The sequence below is a fragment of the Aythya fuligula genome, chromosome 3 (genome assembly GCF_009819795.1).
Source record: "Aythya fuligula isolate bAytFul2 chromosome 3, bAytFul2.pri, whole genome shotgun sequence".
Classification (NCBI taxonomy): Eukaryota; Metazoa; Chordata; class Aves; order Anseriformes; family Anatidae; genus Aythya; species Aythya fuligula.
In genome coordinates this window covers 27,803,979-27,829,988 of record NC_045561.1, presented here as the reverse complement: position 1 = coordinate 27,829,988, position 26,010 = coordinate 27,803,979, and the positions used below count along the sequence as shown (strand labels likewise).

General features: G+C 34.4%; 1 protein-coding gene across 8 annotated transcripts in view; it reads left to right on the top strand.

Moving 5' to 3' along the window:
* Nucleotides 1-26,010, top strand: part of CEP170 (centrosomal protein 170) — a 108,196-nt gene that overhangs the window by 46,087 nt on the left and 36,099 nt on the right. For 6 of the 8 annotated variants that reach the window (XM_032184584.1, XM_032184583.1, XM_032184581.1 and 3 more), the window contains exons 8-11: nucleotides 1,486-1,962; nucleotides 4,371-5,008; nucleotides 18,159-18,308; nucleotides 24,463-24,589. In XM_032184584.1, the coding sequence (XP_032040475.1) occupies nucleotides 1,486-1,962; nucleotides 4,371-5,008; nucleotides 18,159-18,308; nucleotides 24,463-24,589 (1,392 nt within the window). The remainder of the gene's footprint in view (nucleotides 1-1,485; nucleotides 1,963-4,370; nucleotides 5,009-18,158; nucleotides 18,309-24,462; nucleotides 24,590-26,010) is intronic. The other 2 variants (XM_032184582.1, XM_032184585.1) reach the window with 2 other exon arrangements.

The following is a 26,010-nucleotide window of genomic DNA, read 5'->3' as shown; positions in this document are numbered from 1 at the left end:
TAAACATCTTTTGGGCTTGTAGCAGCTACATATAGATGAAATAAAATAACTGTGTACCTGCATTAACGTTCTTTAATCCTATTGGTATGAAAGCATGGTGATCGATAAAGAATATGGACTTGTGTTATCCCTACCTAACATCATTCTTTTCCAACTTTTCTAACTATTATGCTATTAGTTCCATTTCTCTTTATCAAACTACTCTCCTCTTTTATTTCTTAAGTTTTACCCTTTTCCTAAACCTTCACAAGAAGCAAATGTTTGCAAAGAACAGCATAGGTGTATTAAACTGTCCTGCATCCTTGACCCCTTAAACTCCTGACTTATAGTATGCATGTTTCCATTGCTACCTTATTGCTTAATTATTTCATACACAAATGTTAACTGTGTCAGCTGATATCGTGTGGCTATTTTTAGCCCCAGAAATCTCTTAATTGCATTCTTACTCCTTTTCTTGGCAATCTAATTTGATTTCTAAAACATCTTAATGTGGTTCATGATAAATCACGTAGGAACTATTCAGAATTCTTTGCTGGAACGTAACTTGCCATTGCTGCTAACATCTCAAGCATCTGTTGCTTATAGCACATCTTTATACCAGATATTTTGGCTGGCTTACTGCTTCATGAAATGCAACCAGAAGATTTGTTTTCTTAAAGACACATCAATAGCTTTGCTAGCAACCACAAGAAGCTTTAACCTTCATTCAGTCTATATAGTGGGACTTCCCCATGCTTTTTTCCACATTCTGCTGTGTTTTCCCAGTTCGAGCATGATTTTATAACATTATGCACGCTTCCAGCTATTGTTGTTTTTTCTTTTCTTCTACAAATTATGGAAACAGGTAAAATAAGAGTGGATGACAATAGGATTTATCTTGATTCTTGGATTTTACCTTTTGTAGAAATATAAAAGGTGTTTGAATTCCAAAACACTATCCAGTACCTATCAGTGTTAAAACTTCCAAGTCAGACTTAATGTATATCTTGTGTTTATGTGTGAGTCGTTTTTCCAAGTTTTTACCAAATGAAATTAAACTAACTCTCCACTGTAGGAGATGGAAGCCACATCACTAGCACTTGTTTTAGGGGCACTTTGATCTATGTTTCTCTAAATAGCTTGAAAATTGCCAATAGTCATCCTCCCAACTATTTCTCTAATGTTTTATGACTGTTTTCCATGTTACTAATAACTCATGTGACCTTTATGTCATCTAAACATTTTTGGAGTGCAGATTTCCTTTGTCAAATTTAAGTGAGCTCTTTCCCACTTTACGCTCCTTACAGCCAGAGCTGTCTTTTCAGTAATGCTTTTCATATGTAATTCTGGAATTATTTTTCCAGAACTATGTTACTCAATCTTCTCCACAATTCTGCTATTTACTACAGAATTTTCTTGAGTGGCCTTTACAAAAATTCAGAAAATTCTTGAAGAACCTGAAGTTCCCAAGTATTGTGAAATCTATTTTTTATTTTTTTTTAATAGGATGCAGCACAGATGCCAAGCAAGCTGAGGAACAATCTGCAGCTGCAAGTGAAGAACTTTATCCTTTCTGTAGGGAGCCAAGTTATTTTGAAATTCCTACAAAAGAATTCCAGCAATCTTCACAGGTAGCAGAGAGCACTATTCATGAAATTCCCACAAAAGATAACCAGAGCTCCCATGCAGCAGGTGCGGGGCATGCCTCCTTTACCATTGAATTTGATGACAACACTCCAGGGAAAGTAACAATCAAAGATCACGTAACAAAGTTCACATCTGAACAGCGTCACAAGTCAAAGAAGCCTTCTTCCTCCAGTGGTCAGGACCTGCCTGGGCTTCAGAATGTGATGATGGCTGCAGAGAGCAAAGTAGCAGATTGGCTAGCACAGAACAATCCCCCAAGAATGATATGGGAACCAACAGAAGAAGATTCCAAAAGTATTAAGAGTGACGTTCCAGTGTACTTGAAGAGACTAAAAGGTAAAGTGAGTAATTCCAGCTATGCTTATTTCTGAAGGCAACAATTCTTCACCAGAATCCAGTAAGTGGGTCCTTGAGCCCTTGTGGAGTTCAATTGAAATCACAGGTACTCCACAGGAGTGCAAGGATCTGTTCAGGGATATCGTATTGAATATTAAAGAGGATAGTAAACCAAATACCAAGTCATCTTACAGTAAGCATACTAATTGGAGATATTATAGTACAGCTAACAAGGTACAAAGAAATCATATTTTTAAAACATTGATCTTGAAGGGAAAAAGAACAAACTCAAGCCTTTAGTTAAATTTTACATATTTCACTTTTTCCTGTGTATTACTTTAAAAAGCTGAATAGCTTTACAGAATCAAAGTTCGGAAGTTCAAGTTATGTTCTGTGAATATTCATGTACTCTAAGAAAATCATTTGGTGACAAAAAGTACATTGTATAGTTATTCTGCTTAAATTGATCATGTGTGATGAAGTCAAGTTTGTCTCCGGAATCTGAAGTAAACAAAAATCTTTGATTTTTATATTATGTTTGCAGGATATTATATTTATAAAAACACTGCTGTTAAATGAAGTAACAGTTAAGACATATTCACTGCATACAATGACATTTCCAATAAAATTAAATCAAATCTTTAGTGTCTAAAGTGTACTTTCTTTTGGATCCAACTTCACAGAATAGAGAAGAAAGTAGTTTTTATTTTCAGTTGAAGATTCCAGTGACATTCAAACTTTCAGAATGAAAATTCTGACAAATTTTTTTGAGTCTCTGTTATTTTCTGTTTTTAAATTCAGCAGATTTAATCTGCTATTCCCACTTTCTTGCTTCTGCAACATTATCATGGTTAACTCTTAACCCAGCTGGGATTCATTACAATGTGTTTTGTCTTTCTAATCAAAAGTCTGTATTTTAGGGCTGGCTCTTCAAATTAAGCTGAAAAATAACGTTTTCAAAACAGAATTGTATGGGTGCACTAAAATTAAGATACTAGCATAGTAGTTCTTCAGAGAATGTTACAGAGCATTCTTTTATCTGCATGATATTGTATTATATTCATGAACCTTCTTTAAAACATTAACCATATCACTATGGCAGGATTTTGTTTACAAGGCCTTAGCCCTTTCCTGGCAGCAGAAACTTCCTGAAGTTTGATAAATTTTTGACTGAGGGAGCTGTAAGTTATAGGTTGCATTTGGCCATAACAAATATCTGAATTTTGTAATCTTTTGTGATCTCTTCATATTCTCATTAATTCTCATTAATTCTTCTTTGTCAAATCATAAGGGTAGAGTATGTACCTAACTTATTTGAAATTTTTGGTTTTTAAATAAAAAACAACACAAGCAAAATCTTTCTGATTTTTATGCTCAGCTTTTTCCTACAGTATCCTATATTGATGTCACACTGCTAAAATTGTTATATGACTTTCAGAGTGGTGTTGATGTTTATTGTTATTGTATGGTATCCCTATGGCAAATAGGGATGCTGTAAAGATTTCAACTGAGTATTCAGTGTTGTTAGTCCCCTAGGTAAGGGTTCCCAACATACAATTACCATTTAAATGAATAGTAGCTGTGTATCCTAACTATGCAAGTATAGAAAGTTTCATTGTACATGAGGTTGCTCAGTGTTAAGCCTGATTTACTGTGTATAAGTACCCAGTCTTCCATACATTTTTCAGGCCTCATTACTGAGTATATTTATATGTCTATATGTGATTTATTAAGTACGTAGTCCTTATTCATAGATCTCAAAGTAGTTTGAGAAATGAATAAGTAATAACAGACATTTTGCATGCATATATCAGATGCCGAGAGGAATGAATGATGGCAAAATTCATTCTACTTCTTGGAAAAAGTAATAAAGAATTAATTTCAATTTTCAGTAGACATTTGTCATGATAAACTGTTGTAACAATGTGAGGAGAAGACCATCTAACAACATCAGTTTTGTCACTTGACAGGCATTCTTATGTACCAGAAGGTCTGTCTTAATGTTCTTCTTTTTCATTTTATCCTTGCCTAGAATGTTTCAGTAGTCATTTGTAATCAATCAAATGGCTGTGTAACGAAATTGATATAATTGGGAAACAAGCCACTTCCATGCTATAGCACAGCTGATAAAATACTGCCTTTTGTAAATCACTGATAAGTACCTGTAGATTGCAATACTGATGAAAAGGGTAATTCAGATGCACTGATACTATTGCTTAGCTTATGCATCATCAGCAGCTGTACAAAATTTCCAGAGCTAGGTACAGAAATGTGTTGGATTCTGCACAGAAGAACAATTTGAAATTCTTTCTTAGTATGCAAGTTTACTTTGTATGTGTTGGGTTTAGTGTTTGTTTTTTTTTTTTTATAGCTTCATTGTGCTCTATTTTCTTTTGCTTTGATTGTAGGGAATAAGCATGATGACGGTACACAGAGTGATTCAGAAAACGCTGGTGCACACCGGCATTATAGTAAGCGGGCAATACTTGAAGAGCACTTAAGACATCATCATACAGAGCTGAAAAAGGCTCACCAGAAAGTCCATTCCACAGAAAAGCAGCAAGAGCAAGCTGGTGTGAGTCAGACTGCTTTTATGATTGAGTTTTTTGATGAAGACCATCCTCGAAAGAGACGTTCTTATTCTTTTTCCCAGAACATAGGTGCTCTGTGCTCAGAATCTCCATCTCCAACACCTCATGCACGAGCTGAAAGAGTGAAACCTACATCAGGAGAGAAAGCAGTTCCTTCATCTGTGCAAGCCAGTTCATCACATCACAGAGCAGTACATGCAAAACTTTTAAAACAAAAATCAGAAGACCCTTCTGCTGCTTTACCTGTCTTACAAGCTGCGTTGTTAAGGAGTTCAGGAAGCCTCGGCCATAGGCCTAGTCAGAACCAGGAGATGGACAAAAAGTTGAAAAGCCAACATGTTTCTGCTGCTACTGAGAAGGACAATGAGGATGACCAGAGTGACAAAGGTACTTACACTATTGAGTTGGAAAATCCCAATTCTGAAGAAATGGAAGCCCGCAAAATGATTGACAAGGTGAGAAACCAAAAATGTGTGTTGCTGCTAAACTGGTATGTGTTATGTGGGTGGGCAACAGTCTACCTCTTCAGTTCGACTTATTAAAGGTGCTGCAATAATGTAAGTTAGAAGCCAGTGTATAATGATGATACAAAGAATATAATAAAAGCAGAAGCAGTTATTTGATGAAAAGTTATTGTTTGATACTGCTGTTCTTCTATTTTGGTAGTTTAAAGGTGTTTTCAGTAGGGTAAGTACCACGAATGTACTAAACAATGAAGTCAAATTAGTTAAATTTTTATGATAATTGTTTGATTACAATTTATTATGTCCCATGGAGAAATATTTACCTGTTCTTAAAAACCTACGGTCTTTGTAGTTTTTGGTATACAAATCAGTTCCATCCAAATTATCATGTAAAAACATAATGCATTTTCTATACTTATAAATAAATTTCTTAACTGCAATAACTTAAATTTGAAAGCATAAAATGCTTTTATTTTCCCAAAATCTTTATATGATAGTGATGTCATTTTCATGGTTTGATTATAGATATGTTTCATTAGGCCTAGGAACCTTATAATGACCAAATAAACTTCGCTTATAGGTAAAAATAGAAGTGAACTTCCTTGGGATTCAATAGGAAGATACCAGTAGGATAAACTACATAGAGCCATTAGTCCTAACTGACTCTTGAGCGGGATTTTCTTTTCCTGTTATTGTATTTTCATAAATAATCCACTGTGGTCAAATGCTGGCATTCAGTTTTAGGCATATTTTTGGCCTTCTTAACAGAGAACATATTGCTTGTTATAGAATTACATAAGAATTGTTTGTGTATCTATGATGTGTTTTGTTTTTCTTTTTTTTCTCCCCAGTGGTTAAGTATTGGTTAATGTTTGTAGTGTTGCATTGAAAAGCCTTTGGGTATTATAAATGCCCCTTACTGCTAACCTTTTGAAACTGAAGATTTATAATGAAGTAAAGTTGAGAGATGTATTGTTTGAGGTCTCTTTTCACTTTTATTTAAGATCCAATTCAGAGATTCTGATTTTTTGCAAGTAAGCTTTGTGTCATAATTCTTTGCTTTGGGAATGTGGAAGAACAACAGCAAGTGAAGAAAATCAAAACCAAATGGAAGCCAAAACTTCTTGCTCCAGCTCAGCTCAGCTTTGCTTCCCTCCCATTTAAAATTGCTAATGCTGAGGATTCTTTTAGTTTGCTAAAAGGTGATAAGTGAGGAATAAGACAAGGACTTCTGCTGGCCTGTTGACTGCTGTGCTGTCAAGTATTTAAGAGAATAGTTGGTATGCATTTAGTCAATAATTCCAGCATAACCTCTTTTTCTTGGCAAGTCAGTCTTTTTTTTTTTTTTTTTTTTTTTTTTTTTTCCCTGAACAGCCTGCTGATTTGAGTCTCATTCAAAGTCTGTTGAGTCAAAAGATTCATTGAAATTCAAGAGTTGGATTTGCTAGGATTGGGATGAAAATGCATTACAAATAGCAAGGATAACTTTCTAAAACATTTGCACAAATAGTGCAAACAGTCTGTCTGTAAAAATTTGTTAGAGTGGTGCTAAAATTCATGTCTAATTTACCTGAATAATTCCCTATGGAAAAAAATGCTTTTCGATTCGGGTATTTTTTTTTTCATTTTTTTTCCTCCTTTTTACTGGAAGGAAGGGTGAGAACAAACAAAATACTCAGACTACTTCTGTGACTCATTCATTTGCAAAGCCTTAGCCATAGTTTTGCCCTTGTAGGCAAAGCCTCTGCTCTTTGTTGGAGGGCAAAAAAGAAAAAACACCTGAGAACATACCATGAATTTAAGTGCAACATTAAATTGTCAGATACTAAGTTGTGATATATAATGTTGCTTTGAGTTTATGATCCAAGAGAAGCATTCAGGAAATCAATGTCCAAATTATCAGAAAAATGAAAAGTTCTCTGTAACTTAAAAAAACAAACGAAAACACACCTTAATTGCTTTGACAAGATTCCCTTCAAATCAATATTTTTGCTTAATGTAGCCATGTAGCTTTTTTCTAATGATTCCAGGAAATATTCAAGGAAGACATAGTTATTTGTAAAGATTTAATAATCAGTAAATGGTGTTGTCTTATTTATTCAACATCTTGATTTTATTTAAGGATCCATTTGTTCTTTCACTATTCTTTCAGCCTCTGTAAAGAGACCATAGCAAAAGAGGTGTAAAATAACAAATGTCATAATTTTTTAATTTTTTTTTAATTTTTTTTTATGAACGTCTTAAAAAGCCTGTCTTTTGAAAAGAGAATAGAAGAAAGATTACAAACCTAATCAGAAGGATAGTGGAAAACACTTTCTAAGTTACAGAGAAAAAGGCCTTTTAGTTAAATACTTCTCCCTAAGAGATAGTTGCAACCATTCCTCTGTGATGACTACCTTGGAGTAAGCCTAGAATGAAGGGCTCAGTAAATTAATTTGAGGCTTGGTCCTTTCTCGACTTCCAAGACCAAGGAAATTTGTTGAACCTGTGAAAATGAGACATCAGTATCTGACAGGCAAAGTCACTGCAATGAAAGCAACCTATGTAAATGTCCACCAAGACTAAAATGAGTGGGAAAAGAGGTAATTGTTAAAATGTTAGCAAATGTGCATTACTTTTAAAATAGATTTGATTTTAGGACACAGAAAAGCAGGACTTAAAATGATAAGCAGATAGTTTTCAGTTTTAATAATAAAGAAAAAAGAATCTAAGACCTATACATGCCTGGAGTACTCCAAAGACTGTTCATTTAACTCATGTTTGTTGGTTTATCATTTGGATTGATTATATTTTAAAATCTTCCATTCTTATTATCAGCCATTATAGGAGCTGAAGAAATTAGCTAGTATCTCAGAAATACTAATACTTATTTCCTCTGTGCTGTTATTTGAATTTCCTCAGAGGAAGTAAATATCACGGGCATGTGGCCAGCTTTGAATGATTAGAAGTAGTATGTCACTTCTCTCGGAACAAAGAAAAATCTTAGAGAGTAAGTTTAAAAAAAAAATTTAAAAAAAAGGTACAGATTAAGAGAAAAAAAGAAATCACCATGCATGTTATTAGGAGGAGACAGAGAAGCAGTCATAAGACTTCATAGTTGTTTCTAAGCTGTTTCTATTTTAAAACATAATACATATATGTATTTAGGACAGATATCAAAACCAGACTATCGCTGGAGGAAAATGGATATGGCTTAAGAGTTTGGGTTCTATTGTTTTTGCTTGTTCCAATTTCATTTCATGATTTTTCTGAATGGAAAAAGCTTTAGAGGTAGTGGAAAAATAGTTATAATTTGCAAACAATGGAGTCTTCAGTTGTTGTTCACTTTAACTACTTTCTCTCTTTAGTCCATAAAGTGCTGTCTTAGAAATATTCCTGAGCTCTCTGAGAATTCAGCTGTGCTTTTCACAAATAGCATGAACCCATGCATATAAAATCTATCTTGTAGTATTTAAATTCTTTTAAAACGTTTTGCTAGGGCTTCTGACTGACTTTATTTTTGAGTAACTTGTCATTATTGCTATTACTTTCAAACTCTGTTTTCCAGAGTGAGTGAATAGTGCCAGTATTAGTATGGAGCTGAGTTGTACATTCTCTCTTCTGTCTGTGGTTTACTTGCATTTTTACTCTCACATGGATTTCCATATGGTCCTCTGTCAGCTTGATTTTATACAATGCAAATTCTAAGCTAGATCAGTCCCGTTCCTCACAAACTCACGTGCTCTTTTTGCTTGTTCTCTCCAGTATAAATATTGTATGTCGTAATGTTCTTTATAAGCAGAGAAAGCTTGAAAAATAGCACGAAAACCTGCTTCTTTCAAGTACCATGTTTATCCAAGATTTTTACATACCAATGTTCAAATAGCAACTAAGTTCATACAGAAGTATGAATTGGTTACTAGGCCAAATAGGTGTAGAAAATAAATTAATTCCACGTTAATGATGTGGAATATGGTTCTAACTGAAAAATAGATACTGAATCTCTTTTTATACTTGTAGAGGCCTTTTTGAAGTTGCCATTGAGATCAATTTTATCAGTGTGCAAAGGAGAAGAGCTGCTCTTACATACTACGAAGACCATCTTAAACATAGCAGGCATACAAAATTCTCTACTCAAATAACTTCAGGCATCTTTGTAACAGAATAATGCTCTTATTGTTGCACCTAATTGCAAAGTACAAAACAAATTCAGGATCTTGATCTAAAACATTTTCAGTGACATTTAAACACACAAATTAGAGAAGTATATGGGGCATAGTCAGGATTTGCTTCTTACATCCAGTTTTGCCCTTTAGATAGGTTCAATGCTTTCTATTTCTATTTTCTCTATTTTGCGCTAAATTATGAACTTTATATGTTTTTCTTTTTTAATTACATTTGTTCTAATAGAGGTAATTTCTCATCAGTTGTATCAGGCAAAAAAAAAGTATTCCTGGACCACAGAAAAGGTAAGTTTCTGAGTGGATGAAAGAATTCAGAATGAAGTTTCTGCAGTTCATCTTGGGGCTTGGACCTGATGAACTCTTGAGGCCCCTTCCAACCTGTACAACTGTGTCATTCTGTGATCTTCTTTTTGTTGATATAAAGATTGCAAATTACCAGTCTAGTGAGTTTCATGTTTTCAATAAAGCAAAATACTAGTAATAACTTATTATAAGTGAGTGTGCAAATAACTCTGGATGTGTTTGGAATATTAAAATATTTTCATCAGGCTATATATTGCAGTAAATAAAGATCAATTCAGGGAGTTTTGTGTAAGCTCTTTGTATTTTGGGGGGAGGCCCTTTTTGATTTATGTGGGTATTAGGAGTTACTATAGCAGCACTAAACTTCTCTGGATATCAGTGAAGGGAAAGAATATAATAGAGCTTACATGTATGTTTGTTTTGAATCTTACCAGCCTTTTGCTAACCAGGGAATTGGGAATTTTATAGCAACTTGTGGAAACATTGGGCTTGAATAAAATTTTCTTTTGTCCCAAAATTGTATCCTTCACTTGTTATATACTTGATTATGTACCATGTGTCAGGTATACATAGAATAGCATTCTGTTGCTATAGTTGTGAGGTTTTCTCCTCTTTAAAAATTTGGAATAACTGTAATAGTTTTGGAGGGGGCACTGAGCAGGTGTTGATGTGGACACCAGGTTTTCATTTTCTACATCTTTCTGTTTACAGTGATACTTATATTTTAGGTGTTTGTTTGTTTGCTTTGGTTTTAGTATGCATATAAATAAGATTTACAATAAGATGGGATCTCTTTACTCATTTTGCTCCTGAGGTATGTCTGCTCATACTATATTAAGTTACTTACTAGTTAATATTGCATTCTTCCAAGGACTGTTCTGTGCTTCTCCTTGCTGAGCTAGGAGTTTTTAATGAGAGAGTCTTTATTGGTTTTGTGTTGCAAGCAAGAAAAAATGCTTAATATCAGATCATTTTTACATCGAAGGCAACTTTGGAGGACAGTCAGTTGGTCATAAACAAATAGCCCTAGGTGCCATTATCTATGGTAACTTCTAAAAAAAAAAATACGTTTCGAACAGCTTAATGTTTGACTGCGTGCTTTTGAAAGGCGTGGGGTTTTTTGTTTGTTTGTTTGTTTTTTCAGTGCAGACAGCTTGTTTACTAGATATTCTCTATTGCAAACCTTAAAGTTGTACAGATAATCTTGCAGGTACTGTGAAACCTTGTATATACATTGTATATACATGTACATATATGCATACATATTTATATTTAAGATCTTGAAGATGAATTAGAAAATATATCAGATTTATTAAAACTGTGTTCATCCAAAAATGCACATTTATGGTGCATAGGAGCAGGTAAGGTGGTGATATTTTACATAGCAATATTTAATATACAAATTGATGGTTTATTTTAAGTGGAACTTGGCAAATTTTTGCAGTAGCGGCAATGACAAACTATGTGAAAAGATTCAGAGGGCAGGAAGTTAGGAGAAAAAAAAAATCTGCATGTTTAAATAACTGTTTAAGGAACAGAGACAGATGTATCTATTTTCAGAAAATGGCTTTCAGATCTCCTGTCTTTTCACACTCTGGATTTAATTGCTTTTGCCATTGCTTCAGTGACTTTTTCCAAAAAGAATTAATTTTAGCCCTACTGAGTGTCTTGTTTGCAGAGGGACTGTATTTTATGAATACAATTTTGAAAAAGCAGTAGAACAGTTGAAGCCTATCAAGTCGTCTGAGGATATAAATTTTTGCAAGAATGCAGTGTTTGTAATTTTTTTTTCTTCTGGGCTGCGGGAGGGTGAGGAGTCTTACAGTCTCTAAACATACCATTTCCTCTTAAATTTGGAATTCTAAAGAAAATGAATTTTTCATTGTAGCAAACAACTACAAAATGTGTATGCATGTAAATATGTAACTGGCTTCTGGTAAGAGGAAGTTATTAGACTTGGCACATTGATCTATTCATTTGCCTATGTAGCGCTTTTTTATACCAGCGTGTCTTGCGTCTGATTCTGTATCTTCAATATATAGTTAAATGCCATAAACAGCTTCTGTGAAAATCCATGGCTATTCATGAGCTACTCCCTGCACAGGACACAGTCTGTTTGCCTGGGATGGCTAGGCTAACTGCCAAGAACAAGCATAAACTATTAAAATCAGATGTCTCAGAAGCAACTTGGTTAAATGCAGTTCTTACAGTAGCTTAACACAAAATGAACATAGGCATTTTACTTTGGCTCATCAAACTTTTTCAAACTGATAAAGAAAATGTTTGTCTTTTGTCTTTTGTTTCCACCAGATCAGTAACTTCTAACAACCAATTTACTGTATATTATGAATGTTCAGACTACCTTCTTAGGAAGAATTATGAGGAGCTCAGTCTGAACAATAAGCTCAGCACTGCCAAGTTGATCTGAGTATGGATCCAAAGCCTCTTCCATTTCCTCACTCTTTGAAATCCTCTCTTCGTATCAGTAAAGCATCCTTACGGTTTCAGCTTATTTACACTATCTTATCCTTGTTTAGCACATCTAAACCGTGTCCAAATCCAGCATGTGTTTCCAAATTAATATCTCTTCCCTCTTTGTTTTTCTTGCTGATTTGACTGTGTCAGTTCACAGCGCAGTTCTTGAAATTCGCTTTTATTTGCCTTCCCTAACAGTTAAACTCACTCATCATCTTCCTTTCCCTTAAAAAGTTATGAAAAATACTTGCTATTGTAATCTACATTCCTTTCATTTTTCAATGGCAAATAACTTATTTAAAATTGAATAACTTGTTCCTTGTTATTTTGCCATGGTCCTATCTTTAATGCACTGTGCAACATAGCCCCGTGTCCCTAAACCAGCCTTCTGCTTTGATTCAATTTGCCCTTTTCATCATTGAATTCTCTTTTATACACCTTTTGTGTTGGGATTTTGCTCTATTCCTTGTGTGCAGACTGCCTGCACTGAAATGAATAGCATATCAATTACTTTCTTTTCAAATACCTCTCCAAAACATATATTTAACTGTAGTTAAGGTCCAAACTGAAAGAGGGGAAAATTTTCATGTACTTCTGGTTTACAAATATCATTATTAATGGGATAGGTTCCTAGTTATGGCTCTCTGAATTGTAACTATTATCCTAATAATTTGTCTTTCTGTTTTCTTAATAATACTGTTACTTTCTGTATATCCTTTATCAGGACTACTGCAGTAAATCTATGAAGAGAAACTTTAGAGAGTATGTTAGTAGAACAACTGAATCCCTATTCCAGTATGCCTCATTTGCTATAAACTGAGTGAACTTATTGAGAGTCACACATAAGACCTTTTCTCCATCTGTATCTCTGTCTTCAGTAACGATTTGGATGGTGAACTAGAAGAGTGGACATAAAGTACTGAGTAATTACAGTATTCTACATCTGCAGTGTGATTTTCATGAACTGTGAAATGTTTTAAAGTTAATATCCTGAAATTGAAAAGAAACTATAATGTCCTGACATTAGGAACTCTAAAATGCATGCAAATGAGACACAAGATATGAGATAGAAAGATACAAGATAAAACTGGAGAAGATTCTTAATCAAGTACTTAGAAGTTTATTAGAAGCATATTAAGAAAATGTCGAGTATTTTTTTTTAGCTATTCCATTTTCTTCCTTGTGATTCAGAAAAATTATTCATGTTGCCTCTAACTTTTCTGACTGGTTTTTACTTTTAATTTCTAGAAGTTCTCACATATCAATAATGAAAATGGTTTTAAAGAGTCATCACTTTTGTTAATTACTGCTAAAGTCATTATACTGACCTGTAACAGTTTATCTGTGTAATATAACATTAACTCATCTATTGAGGGGTGAAGAAGTGAGTAAGACCAGTAACTGATCACTAAAGCTGTTCTGTGTTGTGAACCGCTTTCACAGGAAAACGTGCATGGCATTCAAGGAGAGAGTACTCTCCTTTCTCCAAAATAAGCCCCTGTAGAATAGGACGAGGCATGTGCTCAGAGTTGGTCCTGTAACTCACACTATCCCCCCTAAATGTGCCAGTACTTCTTGCAAGGACTGTCTTGGTTGTTTTGTGTTACATAGATTTTGTTGCCTCTTTTTTTTATTACTGGATAAAGGTTTTTTTTGTTTGTTTTTAAATGACTGGTTTATGTTGGTAAAGTTATATTCTAAGTTATAATATTGTGAAACTGTTGCTAAGTTAAATTGATGGAATTATCAATATCTACTTCAAGGTACAACTACGTTGCCATCAGTAGTTCATCTCTGTACTTGTCAGGCTGGGTTTGTGTTCCAGCAAGTAAAAACATGATGCTCAGGGACTTGCTATATTTTTAGCTTGCTGTTTTGTCCCTTTGTTTTGCTGGGAGAAGCACAGGATGTTAATGGATTATCACAGGGACACGTCTGGAGAATTTACCATTTGTTGGTTTCAAATTTAAAAGTATGTTTCAAGAACTGCCATTTTTCCTGTTGACATGGAAGACTTTGTTATATGTCTGTTGTTATACATCTGGACGTTGTGGCATTACTGTCCAGAACAGGTAAAGAGGGATCTGGGGGTTGTGGTTGATAGCAAGCTGAATATGAACCAGCAGCATTCCCTGGCAGCCAGGAAACCATACCCTGGGGTGTGCATCAAGCACAGCATTGCTAGTTGGTCAAGGGAAGGGGTTGTCCACCTCTATTCTGCACTGGTGCAGACTCACCTCGAGTACTGTGTGCAGTTCTGGGCACCACAGTACAAAAAGGACATGAAACTGTTGGAGAGTGTCCAGAGAAGGGCTACAAAGATGGTGAAAGGCCTGGAGGGGAAGACATATGAGGAGCGGCTGAGGTCACTTGGCCTGTTCAGCCTGGAGAAGAGGAGGCTGAGGGGGGACCTTGTGCACATTGTCCCTTGTCCTCCTGCTGCACACCACTGTGAAGAGCCTGGCTGTGTCACCCAGATGCCCTTCCCGGAGGTACAGGGGGGCTGCTTTTAGGCACCCCCAAAGCCTTCCCTGAGCCCAGCTTGCCCAGACTCTCTCCATAGGGCAAGTGCTCCAGTCTTGACCGCTTTGGCAGCCCCCACTGAGCTCTCTCCAGTTTGTTCATGTCTCTCTTCTACTGGGGAACCCAAACCAGATGCAGTCCCTCTATCACATGTTATTTCATTTGTGTACAGGCCATTTGAATTTGAGGCTAAACAACATTATTTCGACTATGTTTCATAAACGAGGCTTGACTTCATGTACAAATGTTGTTGTTCCCCTGCCATTCAAAATGTTCTGGTTTGCAATAGAAATTGTTTCATGCTTCTTAACAATTAAGTTGTTATTTATAAACCCCACCAGCACAGCTTACACAATGTTTCTGACAGTTCCACCATTACAGCCGGGTGGTGGAGATGCTGTAGCAACCCCAAATAATGCTGCAGATTTTGGCAGTGTCTAGATTTTTCCCCCATTGGTCATATTTCAAGGATTCTGGGAAAACTATGATCCCATTTTCTGTTTTGTAACTTTATGAAATTTACAGCTTTCATGATAAAATAAACTAGTCTTTCTGCTAAAATACCATTCCATAAAAATGAACAATAATAGACTAGAGCAGGCCAGAAACCTTTAACTTTTGAGTTAGCTTCTTTGGTGAGTTTATAGTTTCATTTTGAAAAAACATGTTTAAAAACAGTATTAATATCTTAAATAAACTTACAGGAATTGCTTTGTTTGTGTTACTTACAACTACCTAAATTTAAAAAAACAAACAATCAAAAACAAAACAACACACTACTCTCTATCCCCCTGGTGTTCTCCAGAAAAAAAGCAAAATCATGATTTTATGGAAGTTTTATTGTTTGCAGTGATGAAAAACACACAAACAAAAACTTAGCAAACCTGTTTTTTCACTGACCAGCAGCGTGCTTGGATACCTGTGATTTGAGATGGTTGGGAAAGTTTTCAAAGCCATAAAGAAATGTCAAAACTCTCTTTACCTATTTTTGCAAATTTAATTAAAAAAATATAATAACAATAATCCTTCTTAGTTTTCAAACAACTCAGCCATGTCCAAACCTGCATCTTGTAATCTGGCTTCATTTTTTCTTCTCGAAAACACAATTGATCAAAATAGAGATGGTAGTTGCCTCTTGTTTAAGCTATGGCTGCTGTTTCTGACAAATGCAAGCTTTGCAGAAAGAAACTTCACTCTTTTCGTATAAATAGCGAAGAGATGCAAAGGTAGGTGTCACCAGCATTTCCTCTGGCTTTTTTTTTTTTTTCAGTGGTAGTTAAGTTATCTCCTTTGAAATCAAGAAGTTACTTACAGAACAGAAAGCTCTGAAGAAATGGCAATCTTGAAGAATGTTTTTCACTCTCTTTAGGAGGATAGAGGCTTTTATCTGTTGAGGCTTCAGTCACAACACCCAAACACAAACCTTACAACAGCAACCAGTTGAGTACAAGTAACATTTTTTCTAGATGGAAGCAATACAGTTTCCAGCACGAGCCTTTAGATTATTCCATGGCTGTTTATGCTGAGAGTATATTTTCATTATTCGGTAGATATTGTAAGTGGATTGGTTAATCCTGAAATTCTGACAGTATTCATTTTCTGGTGTGTCTGGAATGTTCTGAATTTTGTGAAGCATTAAGTAGAAGTTATTTTTATATTTTTAATATGTTTTTTTAATAAGTTATTAAATTATTATTTTTTATGTTATTTTTAGTTTTTTAATATCCCCACTTTATTTATGGAGGGTGCATTGGAAGTAGTATTAGGAGGTAAATCTATTACTTGGATCTTATTGTTGCAAATACCGCCTTTCACAGAAGAAAAAAAAAAAGACAACATTCAAATTTGCTTTTGCTGTAATTTTAATAATGGAAGAAGAAAACTAAAAATCGCTTAAAAAAAAGGCTTCAAGAGTAGAAGAGGTAACTGAATGAAAGAAACCTAGGTTATGTTTGTGATACAAGTAAAGAAATTCAGCATAGTAAATGAGTGTGCCACCAGCTAATATTAAGAGTTTTGTAAGCAACATTTTAGATCTGTAGTCCTAATTCCTGTAGCTATGGAAGTATGAATTCATATTTTCCTTCAGATGCTTAGGTAATAAAATTAGAATTTCATTTAATTTAAGAGCGTAGAAAACTCTAGACAGTAGAACTATATTAAACAAGGAAAAAGCTGCAAAGTACCAATATATTCAAAGAAAGGAGGCACTGGATGACAACTGGTTTGTTCCTATCTTCAAAAGTTGCTGCAACTGTACAAATCAGAAGTATATCTTTACAGAGAGGAGTTTTATGTTCTGTTACACTTTTTCTAAGGAAATAAATATTTATAAAATACTCTCAAGCAACTCATGCGTAAGAACACCTAGACATGATTTAATTTTTTTATTAAATTTGGGAAGTATTAACAGGAGCAGAATCATTGGGTGCTTTTTTTTTTTTTTTTTTTTTTTTTTTTTCTCCTTTCCTCTGCTTCTTAGACATTAACAAACATTGTGGTTTGTGGCCATCTAGTGGTGAATCCCTTTAAAATACACAAACATTGTGGAGGATTTTAATAAACTAGGCCTCTAGCTTTACTGTGCAAAACTGAATTACAAAACCGTTTTTTTGGGAAAAAAATAATTCTGTAGCTCTTTCTCTTTTGTACTAGTACTTTTTTTTTTTTTTTTTTTTTTTTTTTTTTTTTTGATGGGCATAACACATGTGAAAGTCATTTCCACTTCTTCTTTAAAATTAACCCGATATTATAGCTTCTTTCTAGCAGCCAGTTTTAATGTAAATTTTATAAATGGTAGGTGTATTTCCAAGGTAAAAAGTATTCTGTTAAATATCTTTGAAATATATGTAAATTCTGAAAGCAATTGATACTCCTTAATGACTCAATAAATTGGACAGAAAGTATACTGGCTGGTTATCCTGCTTAACTCCCTTTCACTACATTATCTTGTTAATAGCTCAAACATACCTAATGTTTTTTAGTATTTTTCTCTATGACCTATGGTTTTGAATGTCGTGGGAAAATTATTTCTCACAAACTGTATACTATAAGCAGGGATATCATGGATATATATAACGGATGCTATAAGCATCAGTCAGAAACAATAAAGTAGATGACACATACCAAGGCACATCTGAATGAGATTCTTGTACATTGTGAGATCTGGTGAACTTCTGATGTATGCTAAGTTCCTGAGAAGTGAAAAATTGCAATCTTGTTTGTATTAAAGAAATAATTTAACGAGCGTATTAGTGGTAAATATAAGCTAAGCATTTACATTTCTTGTTTTCACTAGATAATAACAAAATTCTGAAAATGTGGTGGGTTTAGTTTTTGATTTTTTTCCTTGACTGGGAAATGGATTCATGATGATTTTTGTAATAATTTTGGTTTCACTGTTTGTTTCTTTCATCAGTGTCATTTTTTCATATGTGACCATTCCAGATAGCAGATCCTTGAATTGTCAGTGTTGACATAAATTTCTGTTCTTTTTTAAATTGCAGTAGCTATTTTTTCTATTTAATCTGTAGATTTCATAAAGATGTCAGATAAACATAATACAACAAAAAATACTTGAACTCACTATCCAGCATGCCACCATCCATCCATTAACATTGAACATTGTATCAGGATGGTATTGGGTTAATGTGTGTAATGGTTTGTTTCATTTTCAGGTATTTGGAGTGGATGACAGCCAGGATTATAATAGGCCTGTTATCAACGAGAACCAGAAAGATTTAGTAAAAGATTGGGCTATAAATTCTGCTACAGTAGTGCTGGAAGAAAAAAGACCACTGAGTACAACTGGATTTCTTGACACAGAGGTAGAATTTAACTTTTGATGGTCTTCTTTTTTCTTCCGATGAGAGAGCACTAATAATTGAAAAATAAGTGTTAAAGAGCAAACAAAACCTTGCCTGGAAAATACTAGCTCAGGTCTCTACGTTCTTTATTTTTCTTAGTCCTTTATTGCATTATTGAAATCTCTATGTCAAAGAGAGGCAAGTAAAATTGGGAAAAGTTTAAACTTTGCTACTTTTCCATGTGCACTAATACCAGTGTATGGGAAATGTAGCAAGAATTTTGTTGCAACATTGCCTTTGCAACACACATTTGCACAGTATATGTTTCTTGTAGTTTATACAGTGGAACTGAGGAAAAGCTGGTTATGTTTTATAGCCCAAAGCAAGTAACTATATTAAAATTCAGAAATAAGGTATATGCATTTAATGTGTGATACAAAGCCAGCTAGGGAAAAAAAAATACATTTCAGGTTATTTTTTTAACGAAGCCAGAGGTTTTTAAATTCAGGGTTTTGTTTCTCAAGTGAGATGCCACTCATGAGAAATCACTTATGTTAGTTGCCTCAGAAGCAGTATAATTAAATCAGTTGATAAAAGATTAGGCAAAGGAAAATGTCTGTTCTTTGTATATGACTCAAAATATGCACATGAGCTAGATGTTAATCATATTGCATATTGAAATCCTGGGAGACATTCTGATATCATGGTGATGGATAAAAGATAGCTTAAAATGTGTTAGAAATAGAACAGGCTCAGACTGGAGCAGAATTAAATTTGATAACGAAGCACATCACATTTATTCTGCTTGCCATGGCAAATTGACGCTGAAATACCATCTTGTAAATTAACAAACTTTATAAATAAGCAATTTTTCTGGAAGACATAAAAAGCTTAAAGTACGACGGTCTGCCTGCCATGCAAATGTATTGGTTTTGGTATCTAGAAGACTGCTTTTCATAGAAAAAGTGTACATTGTCATTTTTGTATTTGGGCTACTGTGCAGCCCTGATACACTAAATAAGTCAGTGTATCTAGATTAGTGTCCTTGAGTCATTTTTCTAAGGTTACTGTACCTTGCTTCTTTGAATGAATCCGTAAGTGCAGTTTTACTCTTTTTCATGCCTTTTGCAGCATTCAGCTCTTTTGTGCCTTGTGAGTTTTCAAGATTATCAAAAGTACTGATTTGTTTCCATTTCTGTATTTTTTTCCTATTTATAATAGCAGAAGAATATATGATTTACTTTATGACCATGATTGAGCTTTCCAGGTATCATACTTTACAAATAACAGGTTGATTTGAGAAGACCGGGACTTCTGCAATCATAGGACAGGTTTAAGAACCCTTCTGGCAATGGCATATGAACACTCCCTTTGAATTAAGTTGAAATTACAAAAATGGTCCCTTTTTATTACTATGGATGCTTTGCTGAATACATAAGCTTTCTTCATGTATTGGGAAAAGAGTGGGTTAGTAGCGTAGTCATAATTTATAGGATTATTATGAGGCATAGCAGGGGAAAAATGGTAATTGCTCTGTAAGTAAAGGAGATGAAACAACATGGATATAGCATGAATTAATGTAGGGTAAATGATGAGGGTAAATGAAGGTTGGTAAACAGCCTACTAGAGAAACTTAAAAATAGAAGTAAGTTAATACATATGTGGAAGTAAAAGAGAAGCTAGTTCAGAAAAAGAGATGTGTTTCATAATTTTGTAGTAGGGTAATAGTAATGAGGATAACTATTGGTTCAACTAGAGAGAAGGTTGTAATATTTAAACTTTTATTTATTTTTTTTTTTAACCAAAACAGATTGTTTGAAAGGGAGAGGAAAGGGAGAGGCAGGTGTGTTTGATTTGCAAAATACATGAGCATCGTATTCTTGTTATACGTGAGCTTTTTCACTTGTGCTTTTTGGAAGTCTTACTGTATTAGTGAGCTGCAGATCCTAAGTGAATGAACCTTATTGAAGATTTTGCCTAAATAATCAGGTAACCTTGGGGTAGCTCAGTGTCCCAGGCTGTGGGGAGGTCTTGGTGCATCTGCCTATGACAGTTGCACCTATAGATGATTTAGAAGAATGAGATGAAATCAGAACATGTTTGAAATAGAAGAAGGGGTTAAAAGTTAAAGAGTATTCAGTTCTGGAAGATGAAAAAGATGGCTTGGGAAATTATGAGGATTTATAAAATCATTTTGGGGTTGAAAGATTATCCTGAGTTTAAATATATTCACTTTAGAAGGCACATTGTAAATAACTTGCTTTGAAGGGAATACAATTTGCTTTTCTTATAAAGAAATTCTCCCTTTTTCCTTTGGTATGACAAGCTTTGGTACTTTGAAGGAGTCATGAGACTAGATGAAATGCAGAATAAATGTCTGACACAATTGGATTGAGCTTGCATGCTCTGTTTCTTGCCTTTTCAATGGTTATAAGCATCAAAAATAAGCATTAACAATACTAAATCCATGTATGTAAAATATTTAATTTTTTTTTCTATATTATGAGCTGCCACTTGCAAACCAAGGTAAGTGTGGTTTAAGAAAAAATATTAAATATGATAGAGAACAAAGAGAAGTAGGGTTATGATTTATCCATCCAACTTCCATTTAATTTTCAGTGACTATATGCTAACCACAGTTCTTAAATCATGTACATGATTTATCAATATCATTTTTAATGTGCTCATTAAGGACATACCTCTTTTATTCTTCTGTGTCTGCAGGGTCATCAGTACCATTGCTGACAATGCTCCTTTTTTTGTTTTGAATGCCTACTTCATGTCTTTGTCACTGAAGATTAAAGTAAATAATAGTGCTGACATCGTGAATACTGAATAACTTTATTCATGTAAATACTTGTATTGCTCCTTAGAAGCAGAGAGCAGCACACGTATTTAGAGGCTCTATGCCCTTTTGTTGTCTGATCTTATTACACAAATTTCCTATCCTTTCATAGAGAAACCATTGAGTCTGAAGTTTGATGCTTGTTTTTTGTTTGAACTTAGATGCTATGAACTTAGAACGTAGGATGATTGTGTCACCAAGGTCCTATGGCTGTGAAAAGGCAAACATGACTCTTGGATGCACTGGGCAATATATTGCCAGTAGAAATGGGAAGTGTTGTCTCTGATGGGAAGTGGTGGTGAAACTCTGAAATATTGGCGTGAGCTTTGTTACCATTCTTGTTTAAGAAGGGTGAATTCTAAACTACAGAGAGGTGTGCTCAGATGATTAAGTGAATGGAGACTTGCTTTACAAGAGCTTGATACCATTTAATTTATTTACTATAGCAAAGCAGAAGCTGACATGGGTATGATGTGGGGTTTGCTGTGTTAGGGAAGTAAATGCAATAGAATGAAAAAAAAGAAGTATTTGAGATAGATGTCAGTGTTGTTCTGTAAGCAAATGTGGAAACATTGGTATAAATAGAGTGAGTACGAAGATCTGAAAGAAAAAAAAAGATCACCACTGCTGGAGGAATGTGGTTCAGAAACAGGGATGGAAAGGGGAGAAGCCAGAAGACTGCTTTCAAAATGGCACTTAAATTCATGAAAGGATGGCATAGTCTGATTCTTACAACATGAGACGATTGGAATGTGTGTCTTAAAAGACTTTGATTCTGTTTGTTGAAATTTTTTTAAAGTTACTATTATTGTGCTGTGAAATGCCAAGTATTGGAGAGGCTTTCAGGTGTCATTTGCATGTGCTGTGGCTTTTTTCAGATGTAGAACCTAAAGCTCTGAATCTTCAGGCTGCAAAATTTGTCTACAGAAATCCATGGGTATTTTTTCTGTGGATGTGTTTCTCAAATTCAGTTTGAATATATGATAAACATAAAGGAAAGGAGATGCAATGCAACGTTCACATGCTGGTGTCTCTTATGTAAGCCTGGCAGTAAGCCTAAAAAACTAGGAAACTCCTCTTTTTATTCAAGAGAAGATTTGGAGGATTGCTTATGGAAAGCCTGCAAGATGCAAGCACATGAAATAGTGGAGGAAAATAAATAAAGGTCACATTCTGTTATCCTAAATTTTTTATAAAGCTTTCACATTTGGATATTAATCTGTTCGGAGTTAAGCTTTATTATAGTGTTGCATATTAGATTTAATAAAAACCATTTTGTAACTTTAGTAAAGTACTAAAATCTCCACGCTTAAACTACTGTTAAAAGAAACTTGATAGCTTTGTTGTTTGTGCTTGTATATACAGAGAGTTGATAAAACACATTGGCATCCACTGCTGTGTAGAAAAGGTTTTTTGGCAGGGTAATTACAATTAATTCACAAAATCTTTGTACTTCACTGCAAAGTGGAATTCAGATTGCTGATTATGTGTCAGAAATCGTATCTGTATGGAATTGGTTAGATGGTACACAAAGAATTAGGATTTTCTGTAGCAAAGATAATTGGGACTGCTATCATATTTACTTTAGGCTGCAATTATTTGCTTTATTAAAGATGGATGTTTGCTAGTAGGGACAAGAAAATAGAGTAGACAAAATTTAGACATGAAAGAAAAATGAAGCATCAGCACTGGCAATGGTTTTTGTTGTCAATACATAAATGCTGCACATTTTTGCCTTTTTTTTTTTTTTTTTATTTTAATAGTATGATTCATTCTGGCACTCTTTCCTTACATTGTGTTCAGAAATGCCCATAAATAACAGAAACATTGAATTGCCCTACTTTCCTGTTATTAAGATTTTTATTTTGTAACATTTTTGTTATAAGATTAATTTAGCATGTGGACACAGTAGTTGATGATTTGATCGGTCTGTACATGCTTCATTCATAACATTCTGAAATAGATTCATGATGCTTTTGTTTTCATTAATTAGGGTCATCCATATAATTAAGAGACATTCAAGACCATAACTTCAAGTTTGCTTAGACATTTGATGTCTAAATTACTTTTAATTTGAAAGAAGCCCTCATACACTAGACGACATTTTTCACCATTCCATTTCTGCTAAATAAATTTTATAAAATATGAAGAATTGGTTCCTGATCAAAGAGTGGAATCCCAGAGTGGCCAATGAATTAGGCAAAAATCAACATTTTGGATATAAATGCCAAGATCTGAACAGGCAGCAGAGCTCCATCTAACCTTTGCAATAGCACCTGCAAATTTTCTTATGAAGCAAGTTACTCGTATTTTCATGTCCTTCACATCTCTCTTATTGATCTTGAATTGTAATTTCTTGTTTTACGTGTCTATAGTTATGTAACTTATGGAGCTGCTATCAGTGACTTCTCTTATTTGCAGAATTTTGTGTTTTGATTCCAATAAGGTTGACCAACTAAACTCCTATAAAGCTTTCAGTAGTGTACAGACCACATATGTGCATGTGTACATACATATACATACAGCCATAGTTGTCTGCTGTCTTCTTTTAGGGAAGTAAGCAAGCAAAACTATAGTATATCGGATAAAACAGGAATATTGCATTATATTTAGAAATCTGGTTTGGGGAAAAAAAAGGTTTTTGTACTGTAAGGATACAGCATAAGCAGCTGTTTTGCTTTCTGTGTTTCTTTTTTTAAATGGAAAAAAGTTTCAAAAGGCTTTCCCTTCAGGATATCAAATCAATTTCCTTTTCAGGTCAGCTACAAAAAAACCAAAACAATCAGATAATGATCCAGTAGGATGATATAAAACTAATCTTTGCTTCTTTTGTCATTTAGGCCAAACAAGTGATCTGATCTTCCTTTACTTTCCATCACAAATTATTTTATTCTTTCAGTCCTTGAGGTAGTCTTTCCCGAAAGAAGTAAATACAATATTGTATTTGGACAAAAGTGTCTTTTAAGCTAGTAAAATGTCACTTTCTTATCTTCCCGAAGCACGTTCTTAATTCTTGTGCACACACTTACCATGTTTCTCTCCTGCTCTTCTGTTTTGAAGCAGACAAGTGTTCTAATGTATTTCCTATGGGTTCTGATTAAAAGTTCATTGCACTAGGAAATGCTGCTTATTCTGTACTGATTCTGTGTCTATATAGAGTCACTTACATGTATGTTGCCATTATAGAACTGATAACTAAAATTTATTGAAGTAAACTCCTTTTTCAACTTCCTCCAAGAAAAGTGTCTAACACTTCTATTACAGGAAAACCTGTAACGAGAGCATGCTTTTAATCTATAAGTAATTTTTCTTCTGCTTTATCTTCCTTAGGAAGGTTCTCCTGCCCCTGGACGTAAACGTTGGGTATCACAGTGGGCCAGTTTGGCTGCCAATCACACACGTCATGATCATGATGACATCAGATTGGAGTCACCTGTGCCTGCTCCACTAGAAAACGGTACTAAAAGCAGTTCTTGTTGTCATAATATCTGATGAAGAAGCCTCTGAAAGGGGAAAAAAGCAGTAATGTACATAAACAAGTAACTTTATTACTCTTTGCACATTATCTTCACCTGAAATTCTTCCATGTCTTTGAGAAGAAGCAACAGAAAAACAAGCTCAGTGATTGTGTTTTTGATGTGTCAGAAGAGTGTCAAAATTAAACTGAATGTTACTAAAAAAAAAAGTGTGTGATATAAAAGAAACTTTCACTTGAATGAGATTTGATTTGGTCTGCATAGTATGTTTCTTTCTTTACATCTTTTTCAGTAATGCCCAAGTTCAAAACAGGATTTTAATTTTAATATTAAACGGTCTAACCTGAAACTCGTTATTCAGTTATTAGTTAGCTGAGTAGTAGCAGTGTACTTCCTGATCTTGGAAACATAGAAAACATACTTTATCTCCAGCAATGAACAACTGTCTGTCCTTAGTTAAGCTATGGAAATTTGTGACTTTAAGTAGTATGTTCTTTAGGGTCTGCACTCTTGACTGTGAAGCAGTTGCTTATGTTACTTACCTTCTGTTTTCTTCCTCTCAGTTTCAGCCTAGAAATGGTAATTTAGTGGAATTTTAATACTGGTATTTGCATATTGAGGTAGAATTTAATAAATCTTGCAAAGTAGTTCCTCAATTGTCTTCTGTAAATTATGTGAGTTAATGTGGCTCTTTGTTGCAAAATTGACTGGTAACTGCAAAAGGAGGTCATCTCAATGAATGTTCCATATTCCAAAAGTGATATGCTGCTTAGTGACCAAAAATTTACCAATTATAACTCTGCCTGCTGGAGAGAGATTTGTGCCCTGCAACTCCAGCCTTTCCTCTTACTCCAGTTGACATTGAAATTTACAACAAAGTTTTAAAACATTTTAATTAGGGAAAAAGTGTACTTTAAAAGTGCAGAGTGCTTTTCTGTGTACACCACTGTGGAAGATACACTGCCATCTACAGAACGTGTCCAATAACCTCTTGTTAGACATTGGTGAGTAGAATAAATTATTTTTTCTATGGTTCTAAGCATCTTTTTAGTTAATATTTTTTTCTACAAAGTTACATTCAGAAATATAATATGTGTTCCCTATTTTTTTGTTATAGCTGCTGGCTTTGTTCAGATTTTCAAGAATACACTGTCTGTTAAATTTCAGAGCAAGTTATATCTTTGACTTTTTAGTTTCTCAGAAGAATGCATTTTCTACTGATAAAACCAAGCCATTATGTAAAGCTTCCAGAGTGGAATAGTGGAATCCTGTGATTCTCTCCCTGCTTAGTCCGGAAACCTGGTCTCAGCATTCTGCCCAGCAGTCAGACCTTCTGCAGAACAAACTTAAGCTTGTTACTCAGTTTCCTGTTTTGTTTTTTGTTTCCCAGCACAAGCACCCT